The following is a 14,561-nucleotide window of genomic DNA, read 5'->3' on the forward strand; positions in this document are numbered from 1 at the left end:
TCCCAGGTTCCTCTATTCGTGTGATACCTTCTAAGCCCTGAAGATCTGCCCATCTGCTGCGAGCCCCATAGGAGCCCAACCTCAGGATCCTTACCTGTCTCTCCATTAGAGTTTCCCAGCCCACAGAGTTAAGACTGGGCCCACCTATGAGATATTGAAATTTCTGTCCCAGTGGAGTCCAGGAATCCTGTATTGAGAGGAACAAGGAGAACTAAGAGTTCTGAGGCACAAAGAATGAGAGGGAACCGGATGGGAAGCCTTGTCCTGTCCCTGAGGAAGCAAGGTCCCCCGACACCCCCACACTCCAGCCAGGCCTCCACTCCAAGCAGAATACTGGGCCTGGCCCAGATGCCAGGAGAGGTAGTTAGGATCATCCTAATTCTGTCCCCACAGTTTCAGACACCAGAAGAGAAGCAGGAGTCTAGATTCCAGGCCCAGCTACCCAGCCCCCATCCGGAGCCCTAGGCCTAGCCTCCAGCCTCGCCTCCAGCCTCAGGGGTCCTGACTTCAGAAAATCCTGCCTCAGAGTAGAAGCAGGAAGTAGGGGAGGGAGTGGGGCCCCATCCCGTTCTGCAGGCTGGGCTGGGGGCTGCCTGCCCACCTGGGTCAGCCACAGCTGCAGCTTGGATGACTGACTGAGTCATGGGGCCCCTTCAATCTCCAGGCTGGGACAGAGTCTGAATAGCAGTGAGGCAGGATGTTCAGGCCCCAGGAGGGCAGGCAGGGCTTTGTGAGCTTGGGATACCGACTGGATAGTGCTCACCTTTACCTCAGAACTTCCTGCCCAGCTCCCTGCTGCCCACATGGCATTTGCTTTCCAGAAGTAGCTCCCAGTTTCCTGGCTTCCAGCACATAGTCACACTCGGCTCCACAGAGCCTGTGTCCAGTGCCACGCACACATCCACAGGCGTATGAAGACACAGTGCACACAGGTAGACCAGTCTTCACTGTCACCCTACCAGCAGAGTTCAAGGTCATTCTAGCCTATGGTAGCCATGATTCCTGCATCTCATCCTGTGGGTCAGTGTTGCGCACCTACTGTGACCCAAGTATGGGTAAAGCGAGAGCCTCTTTCTGCTTGTCTGACCTGGAGAGACAGACAACCAGGGTCAGCACAGGAACCTGAGCTTTCAGCAGCAAACTGGAAGAAGGCCATCCAGGGTGTGCAGGTATGAAAGACTGTAGGGAAGGAAAAAAAAGCCTGAGACTTAGCAACACTAAGTCCTTAAGGGAGGGAGGTGGTTGCTTATAGTTCAGCAGATGCAGAGGACCTGGAGGGTCCCATAGGGCTAGGGGGCCTAGCGCTGGCAGGATGGAGCTGACTGGGGTCAGTCAGAGGTCGCTCTAGGGTAAGAGCTATGAAAGGCTTAGAGGCCAACAGTGGAACGGGTTGGGGCTCCTAAGATAGCCATCCTTATAGAGTGGCAATGGGACCACTCATGAGGCAGAGCTCATGTCCTTTTCAGGCAGGAGGGCAAAGGAGGACCAGGATGGGTGTCTTGAAGACCACCAACTATTATAAGGAGAAAGACAAGAGCTGGATGGGTTGGTTGGGCCATGAGACACAGGGGGTGTTCTCTAAAGACACCAGATTCAAAGTGGAGGCTAAGGGAAAGGAGGCCAGGGAATAAACTAGAGAATAGCATATAAGGAACTAGCAACTGGGAACCAGGAAGCCAAGCCCAGGAGGCGGGTTCTGGGGAAACACCGTCATAGGTGGAAAGCCTGCGGTACAGACAGATGCTTAAGGTCTACCAGGGGCTGAGGGGCAGTGGGAGCCAGGGGCAGGTGAGGGGACCACTGGGACACCACTTTGCTCTTGACCCTAGCATTCCATCCACCAGAACAGGAGTCTCCTCCAGGCAAGCTCTAGGCACTGGGCATTCATGAGCTTGGGTTGTTCCCTGGGTTTCCTTGTACAGCACCAGGGCCCAGGTTAGGGCACTGTTGGTCCCTTCAGGGAGGCCCACTGCATGCGCAGCCACCCCAAGAAGCAAGTGCCCTTGACATGTTCTAACTGGCGGCCTCAAAGCCTGAGTTGAGCAAAAACAAGCAAGTGGGCCGCCACACCTGGATCATATTACGGCTGATGTCAAAACTGCCATGGAGGGATACAGTGTCTCATGCTGGAGCTAGGGAGGGTAAACACCCTGTCGCTAGCCAAGCACCTGGTAGAGGAGGCCCCAGGGAGAAATGGGAGGCAGTGCTGGATGTCTTTATTTTACAGAATGGGTCACTGTAGACCATGTAGCTCCATCTTTGTAGGGACCAACACGAAAGCTGGAGGGAAAGCCAGCACCCAGGTGACACAAAGGGACACGGAGGACCAGGTTACCAGCACTCCTGATTGTATCTGGGATAGTGTGAGAAAGCCATCGCCTGGCAAGCACAGTATACACAGACTGGCAGGGAGGGGCATGCGTGGCTGTTCCAAGGGTCTGTCTCAAGGACAGTCCCAGGTTGGGTGAGGTATAAGGAGAACACATACTAAGGTTGTAGGTGCAGCTGAAACTAGGGGTCAGGGAAGTGCTCTTATACTAAAAGGGCAGAGAGTGCCAGCACTCAGACCAGGAGAGGGGTAGTGTTAAGGGGGGTCCCACCCTGTACCGTGAGAGGCCCATAAGGTTGACAAGGAACCAGGGAAAATCTTGACTGAATGGAAGAAAAAACTGGGGCTATGCCTGTGACTAGTTGGCACTTGAGAATGTTCAAGAAAGAAGCATCTAGAAGAAGGTCTAGGATAAGCCAAGTCACAGGATGCCCCCACAGAGAGTGAACTCCCAGCACTACCCAGATCCCACCTGGGCAAGGCAGGTCCTGGTCAGTGTGGCAATGGGGACGGACCCAGGCCATAGCCAGAGGCCCGGTGAGGTTGTCTACCAGGAAGCAAGTGTTACAAAGAAGAGAGTAAAGCAGGAACCAAGAGATTAAACATTTATTTCCCCCACCTGGTTACTGGGGGATGAGAGGACTGTCTGTTGTGTGAACAAGAAGGTGGCCGCCTGGATGCCTGTCCATATATGAAGGGCGAGGCTGAGGAAAGCTCACCCGTGTTCACATCAACGCGTAGTCCCTGAGTGGCAGGCAGAGATGGACAAAGGACAAACAGAACAAACTCCAGGTCTGAGGAGGCTGGGGACAGGGGACAGGAGGTGAGGCTCCTGGAGCAGCAGCCGCAGACCTGCTTGTGTTTGCCTGGGACACAGGGTGTGGTGCCGGCCCAGGTGGGCAGTCCTGATCAACTACCTGAGCCCCGCGTGGTCCCTGTCCACCTGCCACCACTGCCCACCTAGTTTGGCCGAAGGCTCTGGCTTTTGGTACAACATGTTCTGTCTGGAGTCCTCAAGCTTCCGGGACTCCAGCAGAAGAGAATCCAATGCAGGTGGGGCCTGTGCCTGCCGCCAGCACAAACAGGGCCTCTCGGCTTCCACTTTTCCAGCCTGTCTACATGCTTGCCCAGCCTGAGTAACTGCAGCAGAATCTGCCCATGGGGAATGAGCAGGCAGAGCAGCCGCTTCCTAAGCACCCTGCCATGGAGCCCTCTCTGCAAACAGGACACTTTAAGGCTTGCAAGAGCTGGCCAATCTTTTTGGAGAGGTTGGTGTCCCCATTCTGAGCTTAGGTCTCCCCGACCTCCATTAACTGCCAGGGAGGTAGAGGCAGCTTCTAGGGCAGGCAGGCAGAGGCCCTCAGTGTTGTCAGGAACTAGGGGCTATGGGGCCTCAAGCCTGCCCCTGCTCAGCTCAGGACCTTTGTCCCTGAAGCTGTCATCAGCTCACACAGAGCAGAGAAACTATGGAATGGACAGTTCCAAGCAACAGGGGTACCTGGGAGGGAGGAGATGACCTAGTGTCCTGTAAACTTGGGGCCACACACTGCTGGCCCAGGGACATCAACTGCTCATCTGTGTGAGGCAATGGGGTCTGAAGACAGGGTAAGAGGTGAGTCATATGAGCACCAAGGTTGACTTTAGTAGTCGAAGAAGAAGCAGAAGGGAGACTAGTGACCTGAGCCTATGGGATTGTGTGGCAGAGGTGACAAGGGCTCCCAGCGCGGGCTAGGGAGTCGAGAGCAAAGTCAACAGGGTTGCCTGGAAGGGATTAAAGCTATTTAGAAGCCAGGTGTGTGTGTAGTCATAGGCCTGTGATCTCAGCACTTGGAAGGCTGGGGTCGAAGGATCATAAGTGTCCAGCTGGCTTGGCCTATATGGTGAAACCCAGGACAGGGAGGGAGCTATGTACAGTGAATCCTAAAATAACAGACAGGCAAGGAACTTGGTATGTAGAAAAGATATTTCCCCACCCAGTGAGGGATTAACCATTATAGGGAAATCTACATCCACCCCACACACATCAAAGATTTACAGGTGAAATGCAAACCTAAAAAACACCAGAAAAATTCAGGTCAGACTGAGGAAGGGTGATCCAAGTACACACTGACTTGGAAACCATAAAAGAAAAAAAAATAGATGGAGCTCCTGTTTGGCAAAACAGTGGTCCCCGTAAGTGCAGTCACAAAACAAACAGCATGCAAGAGAAAATGCTTATGATCTACATGTCAAAAGATAAGCCTTCACATACAAAGAGTCTTTACAAATCAATGAACATGAAAGGACTTGCCAGCAGTTGTAAACCCCATTGGCTTTTGCCCAGTACCTTCCCGGGAAGCAGGGCTCTTGGGGGCTTCTATCCCTTCACCCAAGAGAAAGGCCAAAGATTAATTTAGCCACTCAGCAAATATTTGTACTAGATCACATGAGTTTCTAAGCACCTACTGTGTGTCCGACTATCAGAGACTCAACAGGCATGGCACACTTAGGACCTGACCTCAGGATCCTCAAGTTTGAAGAAAAGACAATAAACAAGTCAATTAATAAACTCAGGAAGTCGGTGGCGGGGTTCGGGGGGCAACCGTCACGGAGTGTGCTAGGAGAAACAAGATAAGCGGGAGCTTTTGCGGAGCAGTGGGCATTGCCGCTGAAAGTCCACAAAGCAGTGGAGAGCAGGTTTTCCGGGCAGAGAGTCCAGTGAGTGCAAAGGTCCTCAGGCAAAATGGAGGAGGATGTGTTCAGGGTCTGTGTGAGAAGGGATTGGGGAGGGGCTGCAGAGGGAGATGACATTCATTGGTGTAGTGGAAAAACGGAGGGATGAGGCATAGGTCTGAGCACAAAGGTCAGCTGGTGCTGCCCAGAGCAAAGCAAAGGAGGGGAGTGCAGGCGTCTGGGTCAGGGGTGAAACTGCTGGCCTGGGCCAGGCCTTGTCTGCAGAGGTTTGAGGGCCTGGCTTTGTACGAGTACTTACGCGCGCGCGCGCGCGCGCGCGCGTGTGTGTGTGTGTGTGTGTGTGTGTGTGTGTGTGTGTGCGTGTGCGTGTGCGTGTGCGTGTGCGTGTGTGTGTGTGTGTGTGTGTGTGTGTGTGGTGGTAGGGATCCAAGAAAGGGTTAGAGAGGCAGGCACAAGGAAGCAGCTGTAGGGAACTAGGTAAAAATCATCTGGACCACAGGTATGTGTAGAGCCATGCATCTGCAGGTCTGGATGGCAGAGTCCGTATAAAGTGGACTAAGGGTCAGAGACAGAGCCCGGACACAGAGGCAAAAGTCTTCGCTATGGCAGTTTCCCTGGGTGAGGCTCTTAAGAAATGACTTGGTGAATAGTCAGGGTGCCTGTCCCATCTCAGTCTAGGGATGCTCTTTATAGTCCCAGGTCCCATCTCATGTGGTAACTGGTAACTGGCGACTCATGTGACTGATGTTTCTGGTGATCAGGAATATTTATTTGTTGGCATAGATAATTTATCTGGTAAGCTGGAGGGAGCCAAGTGTTTGTCTGCATAAACAAGATCACGGGTTTGAGTCATTATTTTTTTGATTTTTTTTTCCTTAGAGGCAGTGTTTCTTTATATAAATCTAGCTGGCCTGGAACTCACTATATAGACCAGATTCGCTTGCCTCTTCTGAGGTCAAAGGTGTGTGTGTGACCACACCAGGCCTTTTTAAACATTTGTAAAATGAACAGCTGGGGTTGGAGATGTTGCTTGATAAAATGAGGGCCCTGGGATTGGTGCAGAGAGACACTGTTCAACATGGGACCCAGATAGGTCCCAGCCTGAATTCTCAGGCATGCTCACCCATGTGCCCTGTGGATCCTGGGAGCCGAAGAACACAAGGCCACCCTAGTGATTGTCAGCCAGAGATACTGCATGCAGGCTTTTCTACAAAAGCCAGAGCACTAAAAGTCATGAATACGACAACTGTAAGCACAGCCTCTTCTGGTCACCACACTTAACGCGTGTTGGCATCCACTCCACTCCACAAGACCAACCTGTACAAGCTCCACCTGACCATGTGTCATTCACGGGAGTTCACCACGGTCTCCCCCATGCAGATGGGTGCTAGGTGAGGATGAGGCCTGTATGCACTGAGAAGGTAAAGCTAACTTCCTTCCCTTGGGCTAGGACTAGAGCGAAGGTACTCACATGCCTAGCATTGGTGGTGTCCTTCCCTGAACTCAGAGTAGTGTGGACAGAGACCCACAACTGACGTGGCCCAATTCCAGTGAGGGAAGCCGGCACCTTGGGGAAAGAGTGACTGTGTGTGGGCTGGCAGCTTCACCGCAGAGGAAAGAAAGGGCTGAGAGTGGACAGCCCTGAGAGAGATATACACTGCCATGTTTGAGGAGCAGCATAGGCCTGGAGTCATGGGAATAAGAAAGAAAAAAGCCACATGGAGAAATGGGAGTGAGTTATAAGGTGGCTCCTGGGCCAGCAGCACAGTGCTGTTTTGTGTTCTGAAAGGACTGTCACGTGTAAACCCGCTGAAGTGGGAGGCCAGCCAGTAGACACTACTATAACCGTCCCGGGAACAGGAGATGCTAGCTGGGCCAGAGGATAGAACTGTCCAGGGATCCTGGCCTCCAGCTGACGGGAGGAAAGTTCCAAAACAGAAGGCCCCCGAAGGGGTAGGAGACAGGAGATGACCCTAACAGCCCCACTACACATCCCTCTTTCAGCATCCCCATGAAGTGTTTGAAATGAGAACCATAATGCTACCTGCTGAGAAGTGCTAAGCTCGTTCATATAAACATCATATATAAACCCACTGAAGCCCCAGTACCTACCAATCATTGCTCCCTCACTACTCCTCCAACTTCTACCCCAACTCTTCCCTCTCCCATAGTATCCTAGGCAGACTTCCTTCCTTCTGCACAAAGTAGGGCCACACTTAGCCTAGACAGCACTAAAGAGGTGTCTCTCTGATGGTGGTGTCGGGGTGCTGGGAGAGAGGACGTGGAGGAGGAGTGATGGGCAGGCAGCCTAAGGTACAGCTGAGAATCATCAGGGCCCATCAGGCAGTGTTCTACTGATCCATAAGATGCAGAAGTGGAGCCACTGTGAGCCTGGGGTCAACTGAGCCAGGGAGCAGCTCAACTGGGGTCTAGGCTCATATGCACTATGTCTTCTACTGACCTCCCACTGGCTGACTCCCCACAGGCTCTTCTGTTGCCAGGTTGGCTTCTGATGGCTCTTCTCTGGGTAGCAAATATTTTTAATATGGCCTCTAAAAGTGACCTATGACTGTCCCTCAAGGCACCAAAGGCCATTCTCCCAATACCCCACAGAGGGCCCTGGGCTGACCCACAATGATCCCCAACCTGAATGCATACCAGGGCCTTACACCTTGAACCCAAGCCCAAGTATCCCCACCAGGTTAAGCTGAGGTTGAGATGATCCACAGGCCAGGGTTGTGGGGGTCCTGACCAAGGATCAAGGCTTGGCAGGTTCTAAAAGAAAAAAAATTCTGAAAAGACTCTTCAAGATTTTCCTTTGAAAGCAAATTCATAACCACATCAAACAGGAATCCCCGTCGCCTTGAGTCTGATCGCCAGCCGCTGCCAGCTCTCTAACTAGCTGTTGTTCTAATTGCTTTTTTCTCTTCTGGGGCCCACAGAAGCCAGCTATGGCTTTTACTTAGGTGAACAGAGACAGGGCACAACAAGGCTTTTGTCTGCCTTGCCCTGTTAATCACTATCGAATTGCAAATAGTGATGAGATCTGAGATCCCCAAAACTGATCTGTCCCAGTAGCTCTTGGAGAACACCATCCCAGAGCCCAGAGCAGGCACTCCCTTCCCTGAAGGTGGTGGCACCACTCTGGGCACCTGCCTACGGTGACGTGGCTCCCTGCCTCCACCTACTCAGCATGGGACACAGTGCTCACCAGCTTTCTGGCCATGCACTCAAAACCCCAGAGGAAGAAAGTAGAGCCAGGTGGCTCCAAGAACAATTGCTGAAGTGATATCTTTGGAGCTGAGTTCTGGGCTGAGGAGCTACTGTACACCAGGCCAGGACCCTCCCTGAATGGCCCAGCAGGACTGGACACAACTTGGGCATGAAGGGCATAGAGGCTCTCTAGGGGCTGCTTTGGGAGCTTAAGTGGCCAGGAAAGAGGCAGAGGCCAAAAGAGCAAGCTAAGACCACCTGCTTTCAAGGCAGAAGCATGGCCTTGGCAGGCAAGCTCCCCAGGCTGCTATACAACACACCCGGTGGGCAGAAGCTTGGTTCACTTCCCAGCTAAGGAAACAGAAGCAACAAGGAAAATGCATGGCCAGGCTGTCCTACTTCACAGGGCAACCCTTGATCCCCAAGCTGTGCTGGACAGACTAGATGGCAAGTACCACAGCCAGCCACGAAGATCCAGGCAAGAGCATAAATTAAGCATATGACATTCACACTGGCCAACTCCCCACAGGCTCCTCTATTGCCAGACGGTATCTGATAACTTTTCACTGGGAAGCAAATATTTTTAATATGGCCTCTGAAAGTAACCTATGAATGTCCCCCAAGGCACCAAAGACCATTCTCCCGTGACCCTACAGAGTGTCCTCAGCTGACCAACAAAGATCCTCAGTCTGAATGTATCTTAGGGCCCTGTACCCTGAACCCAAGCCCTGGTATCTGCACTCCAGGCCAAGCTGGTCTGATCAAGGCTAGGAAAGTTACAAAATTCAACCACAAGTGACTGCTCAGCACCGTGATGGCCAGGGCAGGCAAGAGGGCCCTATTTGTGCACAGCTGGACAAGTCCAGCAGGATCCTGTGGATGGCCAAGAGGACCCAGGAGGATCCCACACATGGCTATGGAATCCAGGCAAACTCTCAAGCAACCAGAGAGTTGGAGGAGTGTGTGTGTTTAGATGACCCCTTGCATTATTTCCTGTCTCCACACTTCTACCCCTCCCCCTCAAACAAGGTAACAGCAGCACACTAAGGCCCCAGACTCTGGACCCTCTTAGGACTCTAGCCCATATCCTGCTTTTAGCAGCTTGGCTAGTAGGACAACTTTTGACCCAAACAGGCTCCTCAAAACCCCAGTTGGCATAAACAGTGGCCACGGGGTCATTATGAGCTTGGGAACTGTCCAGGGAAGCTTTGGAGATACCCTGGAGAGGCACACACAGGCTTGGTGGGCCCTGTGGCAGCTGCGGGAGGTTTCAAACAGCCCTTCCCCCACCCCCAAGGACTCTCTTTAAGGACTCTGCCCATCAGTAAAGGTGTGGGTTAGTAAACATTCATGAAATGATCCATCTCCCATGAGCCAACTGGTGCTTCTCCCCCTGCCTACTCAAATTGGCTCTGTGTGTTTAAAGCTACATGAAGCCAGACCAAGACTAGGCTCAGACAACCCTTCTTTGGTTCAGGGCGGCTCAGGGAGGCCTCGGACAGGGCGTGAACCCTAGCTTTACCTGCCAGGGAGAACCTAGCTTTAGCTTCCACCTACAGCACTCTTCAGCCCTGAGCTTCAGTTTCTCCGTGTGAGCTCTCAAGCCTGGATACTTCTCCCATCCAGCCCTTTCAGAATACGAACCAGAAGTGGGACAGAGGAGCCAGTTCTGAAAACCTCAGGATCTGCTTAGGATACAGACATTCCCCAAGAACACACTTGTCCAGGAAGATGGGAGCTGGCCCCTGGCTGCCTCTTGTCCTCAGGGCCCAAGTCAACCAGGTTTTGAGGCCAGCAGTCAGCAGTTGGCTGAGTCATCGCATGGTTTGCCCTAAAGCCGCTTTGTGGGTCTGACCATATGAGGCCATCTATCAAGACCTCTGGCTCCATCCCTGCGTCACTGGTGTTCCCTTTGCTCAAGGTCCCCATGTGAGGGTGAGGGAGACCCCTGCTTTCCTAACAGAGCACACTGAGGGAACCACTCCATGTGCTCAGTCTCTGAGGTCCCCTCACTCAGTCGCAACCCATGCTCTATTGCTTATGCTGGGTAGGCTCATATATTCCCTCACCCAATCCTCCAACTGGCCCTGGAATAACCCCTGCTTTCTAGGGAACTGTGCTGGGGGCTCTGGCCTCCCTAGACAGGTCTCTTCTTCTAGAGGAGAAAAGGTAGTGGCTGACCACTTCAGGCCCCCAGGACTTGGCTCCAGCCCCCTATACAATGGCTCCTTCTTTCTAAGAAGTTCTCCAATGGTTCTCCATTGTCTCCTACAAGCACAGCAAGTGAGACCTTTGTCCAGTGCCTACTCTGCACCCATTTATCCCAGGTTCTACCCTGGCTCTACCTCCTCCCTAGTTTCTTAGCTACCTGCCTAGTTCTTGGAGTCAAACAAGTCCTTTATAGGCATGGATGAGGGACCACCTAGCCCAGAACTCTACTCAGTCACTGCCCTAGTCAATGGAGACCTAGAAAGGTGATGCTGTCCTAAGTTAGTACCTGTTGAGATATCTTTGGGGATTGGCACTCTTCCATGGCCCACTCAGCCTCTGTCTGCTCAATCTTCACCTGTCCCAATCTCTCTCCAGGTGCCAGCCCCTCCCAGCTAGGCCTCTCTGTGTAGGGCTCCAGTCCCCTCCAAGCTGAGCTAGACATAGCCCTTGGCCTCTGAAATTACACCCATTGTGTTCCCACCTCCCACTCTCCACTTGGCTACAAAAAGCCAGAGACTGTGTTAGAGTCTCTAGAAGGCTTGTCTAGGGTCTCAAAGACTAAAAAGCCCAGGAGGGAGCTATGAGGTGCTCCCAGCCACTAGGTCTATGTAAAAATAGGAAAGGACAAATATGTATGGATGGATACACACAAGAACTCAGTTCTGTACTGCACCCCAATAAGCACATGTAGACAGGCACGTGAGGGTGACCTAGAGCCTCTCAACATAGTGCATACATAAATTCACATATATATAAGGACATGTGTCATGTTCTGTCTTCCAGGCCTTGCACACTCGAGCCCTAGGGTGGCCTGCAGTAGCCTCTCCCTAGCACCATGTTCATCTCTGCTTCTGTCCCCACAGGTGACACAACTGGACCAGAGGCTAGTGATCATCACAGACATGCTCCACCAGCTGCTGTCCCTACACCAGGGTGGTCCAGCCTGCAACAACAGGCCACAGGTGGTGGCTAGTGATGAAGATGGCTCCATCAACCCTGAGCTCTTCCTGCCCAGCAACAGCCTGCCCACTTATGAACAGCTGACCGTGCCTGGGATGGGCCCTGATGAGGGCTCCTGAAGCAGCTCAGAGGGGGGGTCCAGGGTAACCCCAACAGGTCTGCCCCACCTCCCTCTCAACAGGGGCACTCACTTGGGTCCTCACCCCTTTGAAGATCTCATATGGCAGTCTCGCTCCCTACAGCCTCAAAACCCGTGGGCCAAGTCACCAGCCTGAACCTGGAGCTCACCAAGGCCCAGCCAGTGGGTACTAGAATTTGGCTAGGCATGGGGTTCCTCTTGGGCCAGAATTGTCACTCTTATCAAGATGGTGATGTTGCTCACCTGATAGCTGGGACACAGTGATGGGGAGCATCTTGTAGGGCTAGGATGCAACTCAGGCAGAGGGAGGCCCATCCAGGCCATGTCAAGTTGCTTCCTCAAGGGAAACAGGAAGAATCTGGCAGAGTCTGGGGTCCCTACCCTCAATCTTGAATCCAGGGCCCAGCTGGGAGCAGGAAGGGTAGGAAACGTCCAGCCCACTCTACAGACTACCGGCCAATGGGGGCTCAGCAGGCCAGAGCCCAACTCCTTCCCTCTCTAGTGATGCTGATCACATGGGCAGGATGCCCTAAGCATTCTCAAAGGATATCCAAACTGGGGAATATCCACTGTCCACCACCCTAGTTAGCTGTGAACTGACAGCTCCTCCCCTAAAGTGGTCAGCAGGGCTCCCAAGGCCTCTGTGCCCTATGTGTGCAGCCTGCCCTCTACTCCTTGCTGACAGAAGTGCTGGAGAGAGATGCTCAGACTCCGGCCTCATCACAGCACATCTCAGCCAGCAGCTGAGCCATGGCACAGTTAGTGGTATCACCATTTCTCCCAGGATTGGTTCCTCGGACATCGCACCTTACAGAAATCAGGATAATTTCCGGTGATTCAGAATCTCTGTTTTAATGAACTTTGTAGTATGATCTTGATTGAGAGGCTTTTTCAAATAAACGTGGAACATCCCAGGTTGATCTTGGCACGTGCTTACTTCTAGGAGTGTCTGGGGGGGGGGGGTCTTTAGAATAACATAGAGTTCAACCTTCGTTCTCTGCCCTACCCCACCTTTCTCCTGCTGCTCCCCCTGGACATCCTCAACCTCTTTATGAACAGAACCCTACAGTTCCCTGGAGCCCTGGAGCCCAGGTGGCCATGGCATGAGCATGATTGGTCAGTCCATGCAGAAAAAGCGTAGACTCTAAGGGCTCAAACGCAGAGCTGGGCTGGGCTGGGCGGGGGGCAGCCCTTGGCCACCATTCCAGGTATCCCTGTCTACTCAATGTAATAAAGATATAGTTACCACCTGATTCCCAGAAGATCTTGAGCTCTGGGAGAGCCTGGGTTAGGACCTGGCTTAGCTGAACAACACTGACATATGCTCAGGAAATCACCCTCAGACATGGGCCAGGCCCTGTCATCTGTCCTTCCCCACCAGGGTGACCCAAGAGGCCATCCAGGAGTGGATCCTTTCCAGGATCAGTTCCCAAGGCTGTAAGAATTTGATTCCTGAAATAGAAATGAGGTTCCCCCTCAAGCCTCCATTTCCCTGTTGGGACTATGATGTTCCTCTGGTTGTCCAGTCAGTCCCCTCCACTAGGCTGGAGGCCTATTCCAAGTAAGTACCACCCTGCCCACCTGGGCCTATGGCTGTCACTCATTGTGAGCCATCCTCTGGGGATGGAAACCGTGCACTGTGAACAGGGACTTGCCCAGCCAGTGTCTACTGTCTCCACTGAAACTACTCTGCCCCTAGTCTGTCCTCCTTCCAGAACCTACGCCATATGTCAGGCTGTCAGGACTGAAGGTCTCTGAGATTTAAAGGATGGAGGTACCCTGGGTCTTTAGAGGCAGCGGGTAGCCAGCAGTGGGATCAAGGATCCTAGTATGGGGATGCAACTGGAGGCCCCTATAGGAGGGGAAAGGCCTCAAGTTCCTCTTACACTGAACCTCTTAGGGGTCTGAATACCCTAGAAGCTCCCACAAAATCTTGGTTTCTGGTCTAACAAGCACTGGCCATACCTGGCAGGGAAGGGTGGAAGGGCAGTTGAAGCCTGGTCTCAACTCCCTTCAAGAGGGGTTCTTCAGCAACAATTGCTGAAAGGCAGAAGTTGTTGTTTCCTTGTTGGGTAAATATTTGTGGAAGCCCCAGGCTGTGGCTGACTGTAGCCAGGGTCCTCAGCATTGCCCAGGAAGGCTATAGCCCATGAGGAACTCAGGGCTGCCCATCTGGGCAGGACCCAGTCCCTGCACCCTACTGGCCTCCGTGCTGTACTATGGACTGTGTAGAGTGGCCAAGTGCTGTCCTCCTACAAGGACCATTGCAGCCCTCTCGGGTGTGAAATGCAATTTACCTGAAATAAAGCCCAATTATGGAATTACCTAATTAAAGTCGGGAAGAAGGCTGGGCCTGGCAGGCTGGACGCTCAATGCCCGCCCGATGCCCACGGTCTGAGGGAACAGATGGTGCCCCGGCCTGCCGGGCTGGCCACATTCCTTCACTCTGTCCCCCTATAAGTGACCTAGACAGCACACGACCATCTGGTGTGTGACACGTCCTGCAGGCCCCGGACAATGGCCCAGCAGACCTCTCCATGAGAGGGCCGTCGCCCGGGCAACGGTGGCATGTGCGGGAAGGCTCATTCGCAGCCCCTCCCGCGGCCCTTTCTTCGGGCCCTTTGTAGGCCTCGCCTCAGCTCTCCAGTGGCTGGGCTGACAATACCCATGAGTATTTGTCCCCAGAGCTGTGCCTTTGTCCCCTTATCGAGGTGTCCAGTGGGTGCTAGGATCATTCGCTAGAGGACCAGCAGAGATCTTGTTTCGTGGGATTGCCTCTGCCACTGTGCCTGCTCCCTTCTCCCATCCAGCTGTGGTTCTTGAGCACTGGGCTTAGCCCCGCCCAAACCTGAGTTTCCCCATCTTTGAATCGGCATACAGAGAGAAGAGATCCCTGCTACCCAGGCTGTGGCCTTCTATCAGTTACCTGCGTCTGCCGGTGGCACAGGACAGTAAAAGTGTCCTTCAACAAAGGACTGATGAAGATGAGACACCTAAGTCCGAAGGATGCAGAGGCACAACCATTTAAGGCAGGCA

The 14,561-nt window shown here is 53.1% G+C and overlaps 1 protein-coding gene across 2 annotated transcripts in view; it reads left to right on the forward strand.

The window, feature by feature from the left end:
- The window catches only part of Kcnq1 (potassium voltage-gated channel subfamily Q member 1), a 321,067-nt gene extending 308,624 nt beyond the window's left edge, over positions 1-12,443 (forward strand). Inside the window, exon 16 of one of the 2 annotated variants that reach the window (XM_038335391.1) lies at positions 11,290-12,443. In XM_038335391.1, the coding sequence (XP_038191319.1) occupies positions 11,290-11,505 (216 nt within the window). In that variant the 3' untranslated portion in view covers positions 11,506-12,443. The remainder of the gene's footprint in view (positions 1-11,289) is intronic. The other variant, XM_038335401.1, reaches the window with a different exon arrangement.
- The last annotated feature ends 2,118 nt before the right edge of the window (positions 12,444-14,561 follow it).

The sequence above is a fragment of the Arvicola amphibius genome, chromosome 1, assembly GCF_903992535.2.
Source record: "Arvicola amphibius chromosome 1, mArvAmp1.2, whole genome shotgun sequence".
Taxonomy (NCBI): Eukaryota; Metazoa; Chordata; class Mammalia; order Rodentia; family Cricetidae; genus Arvicola; species Arvicola amphibius.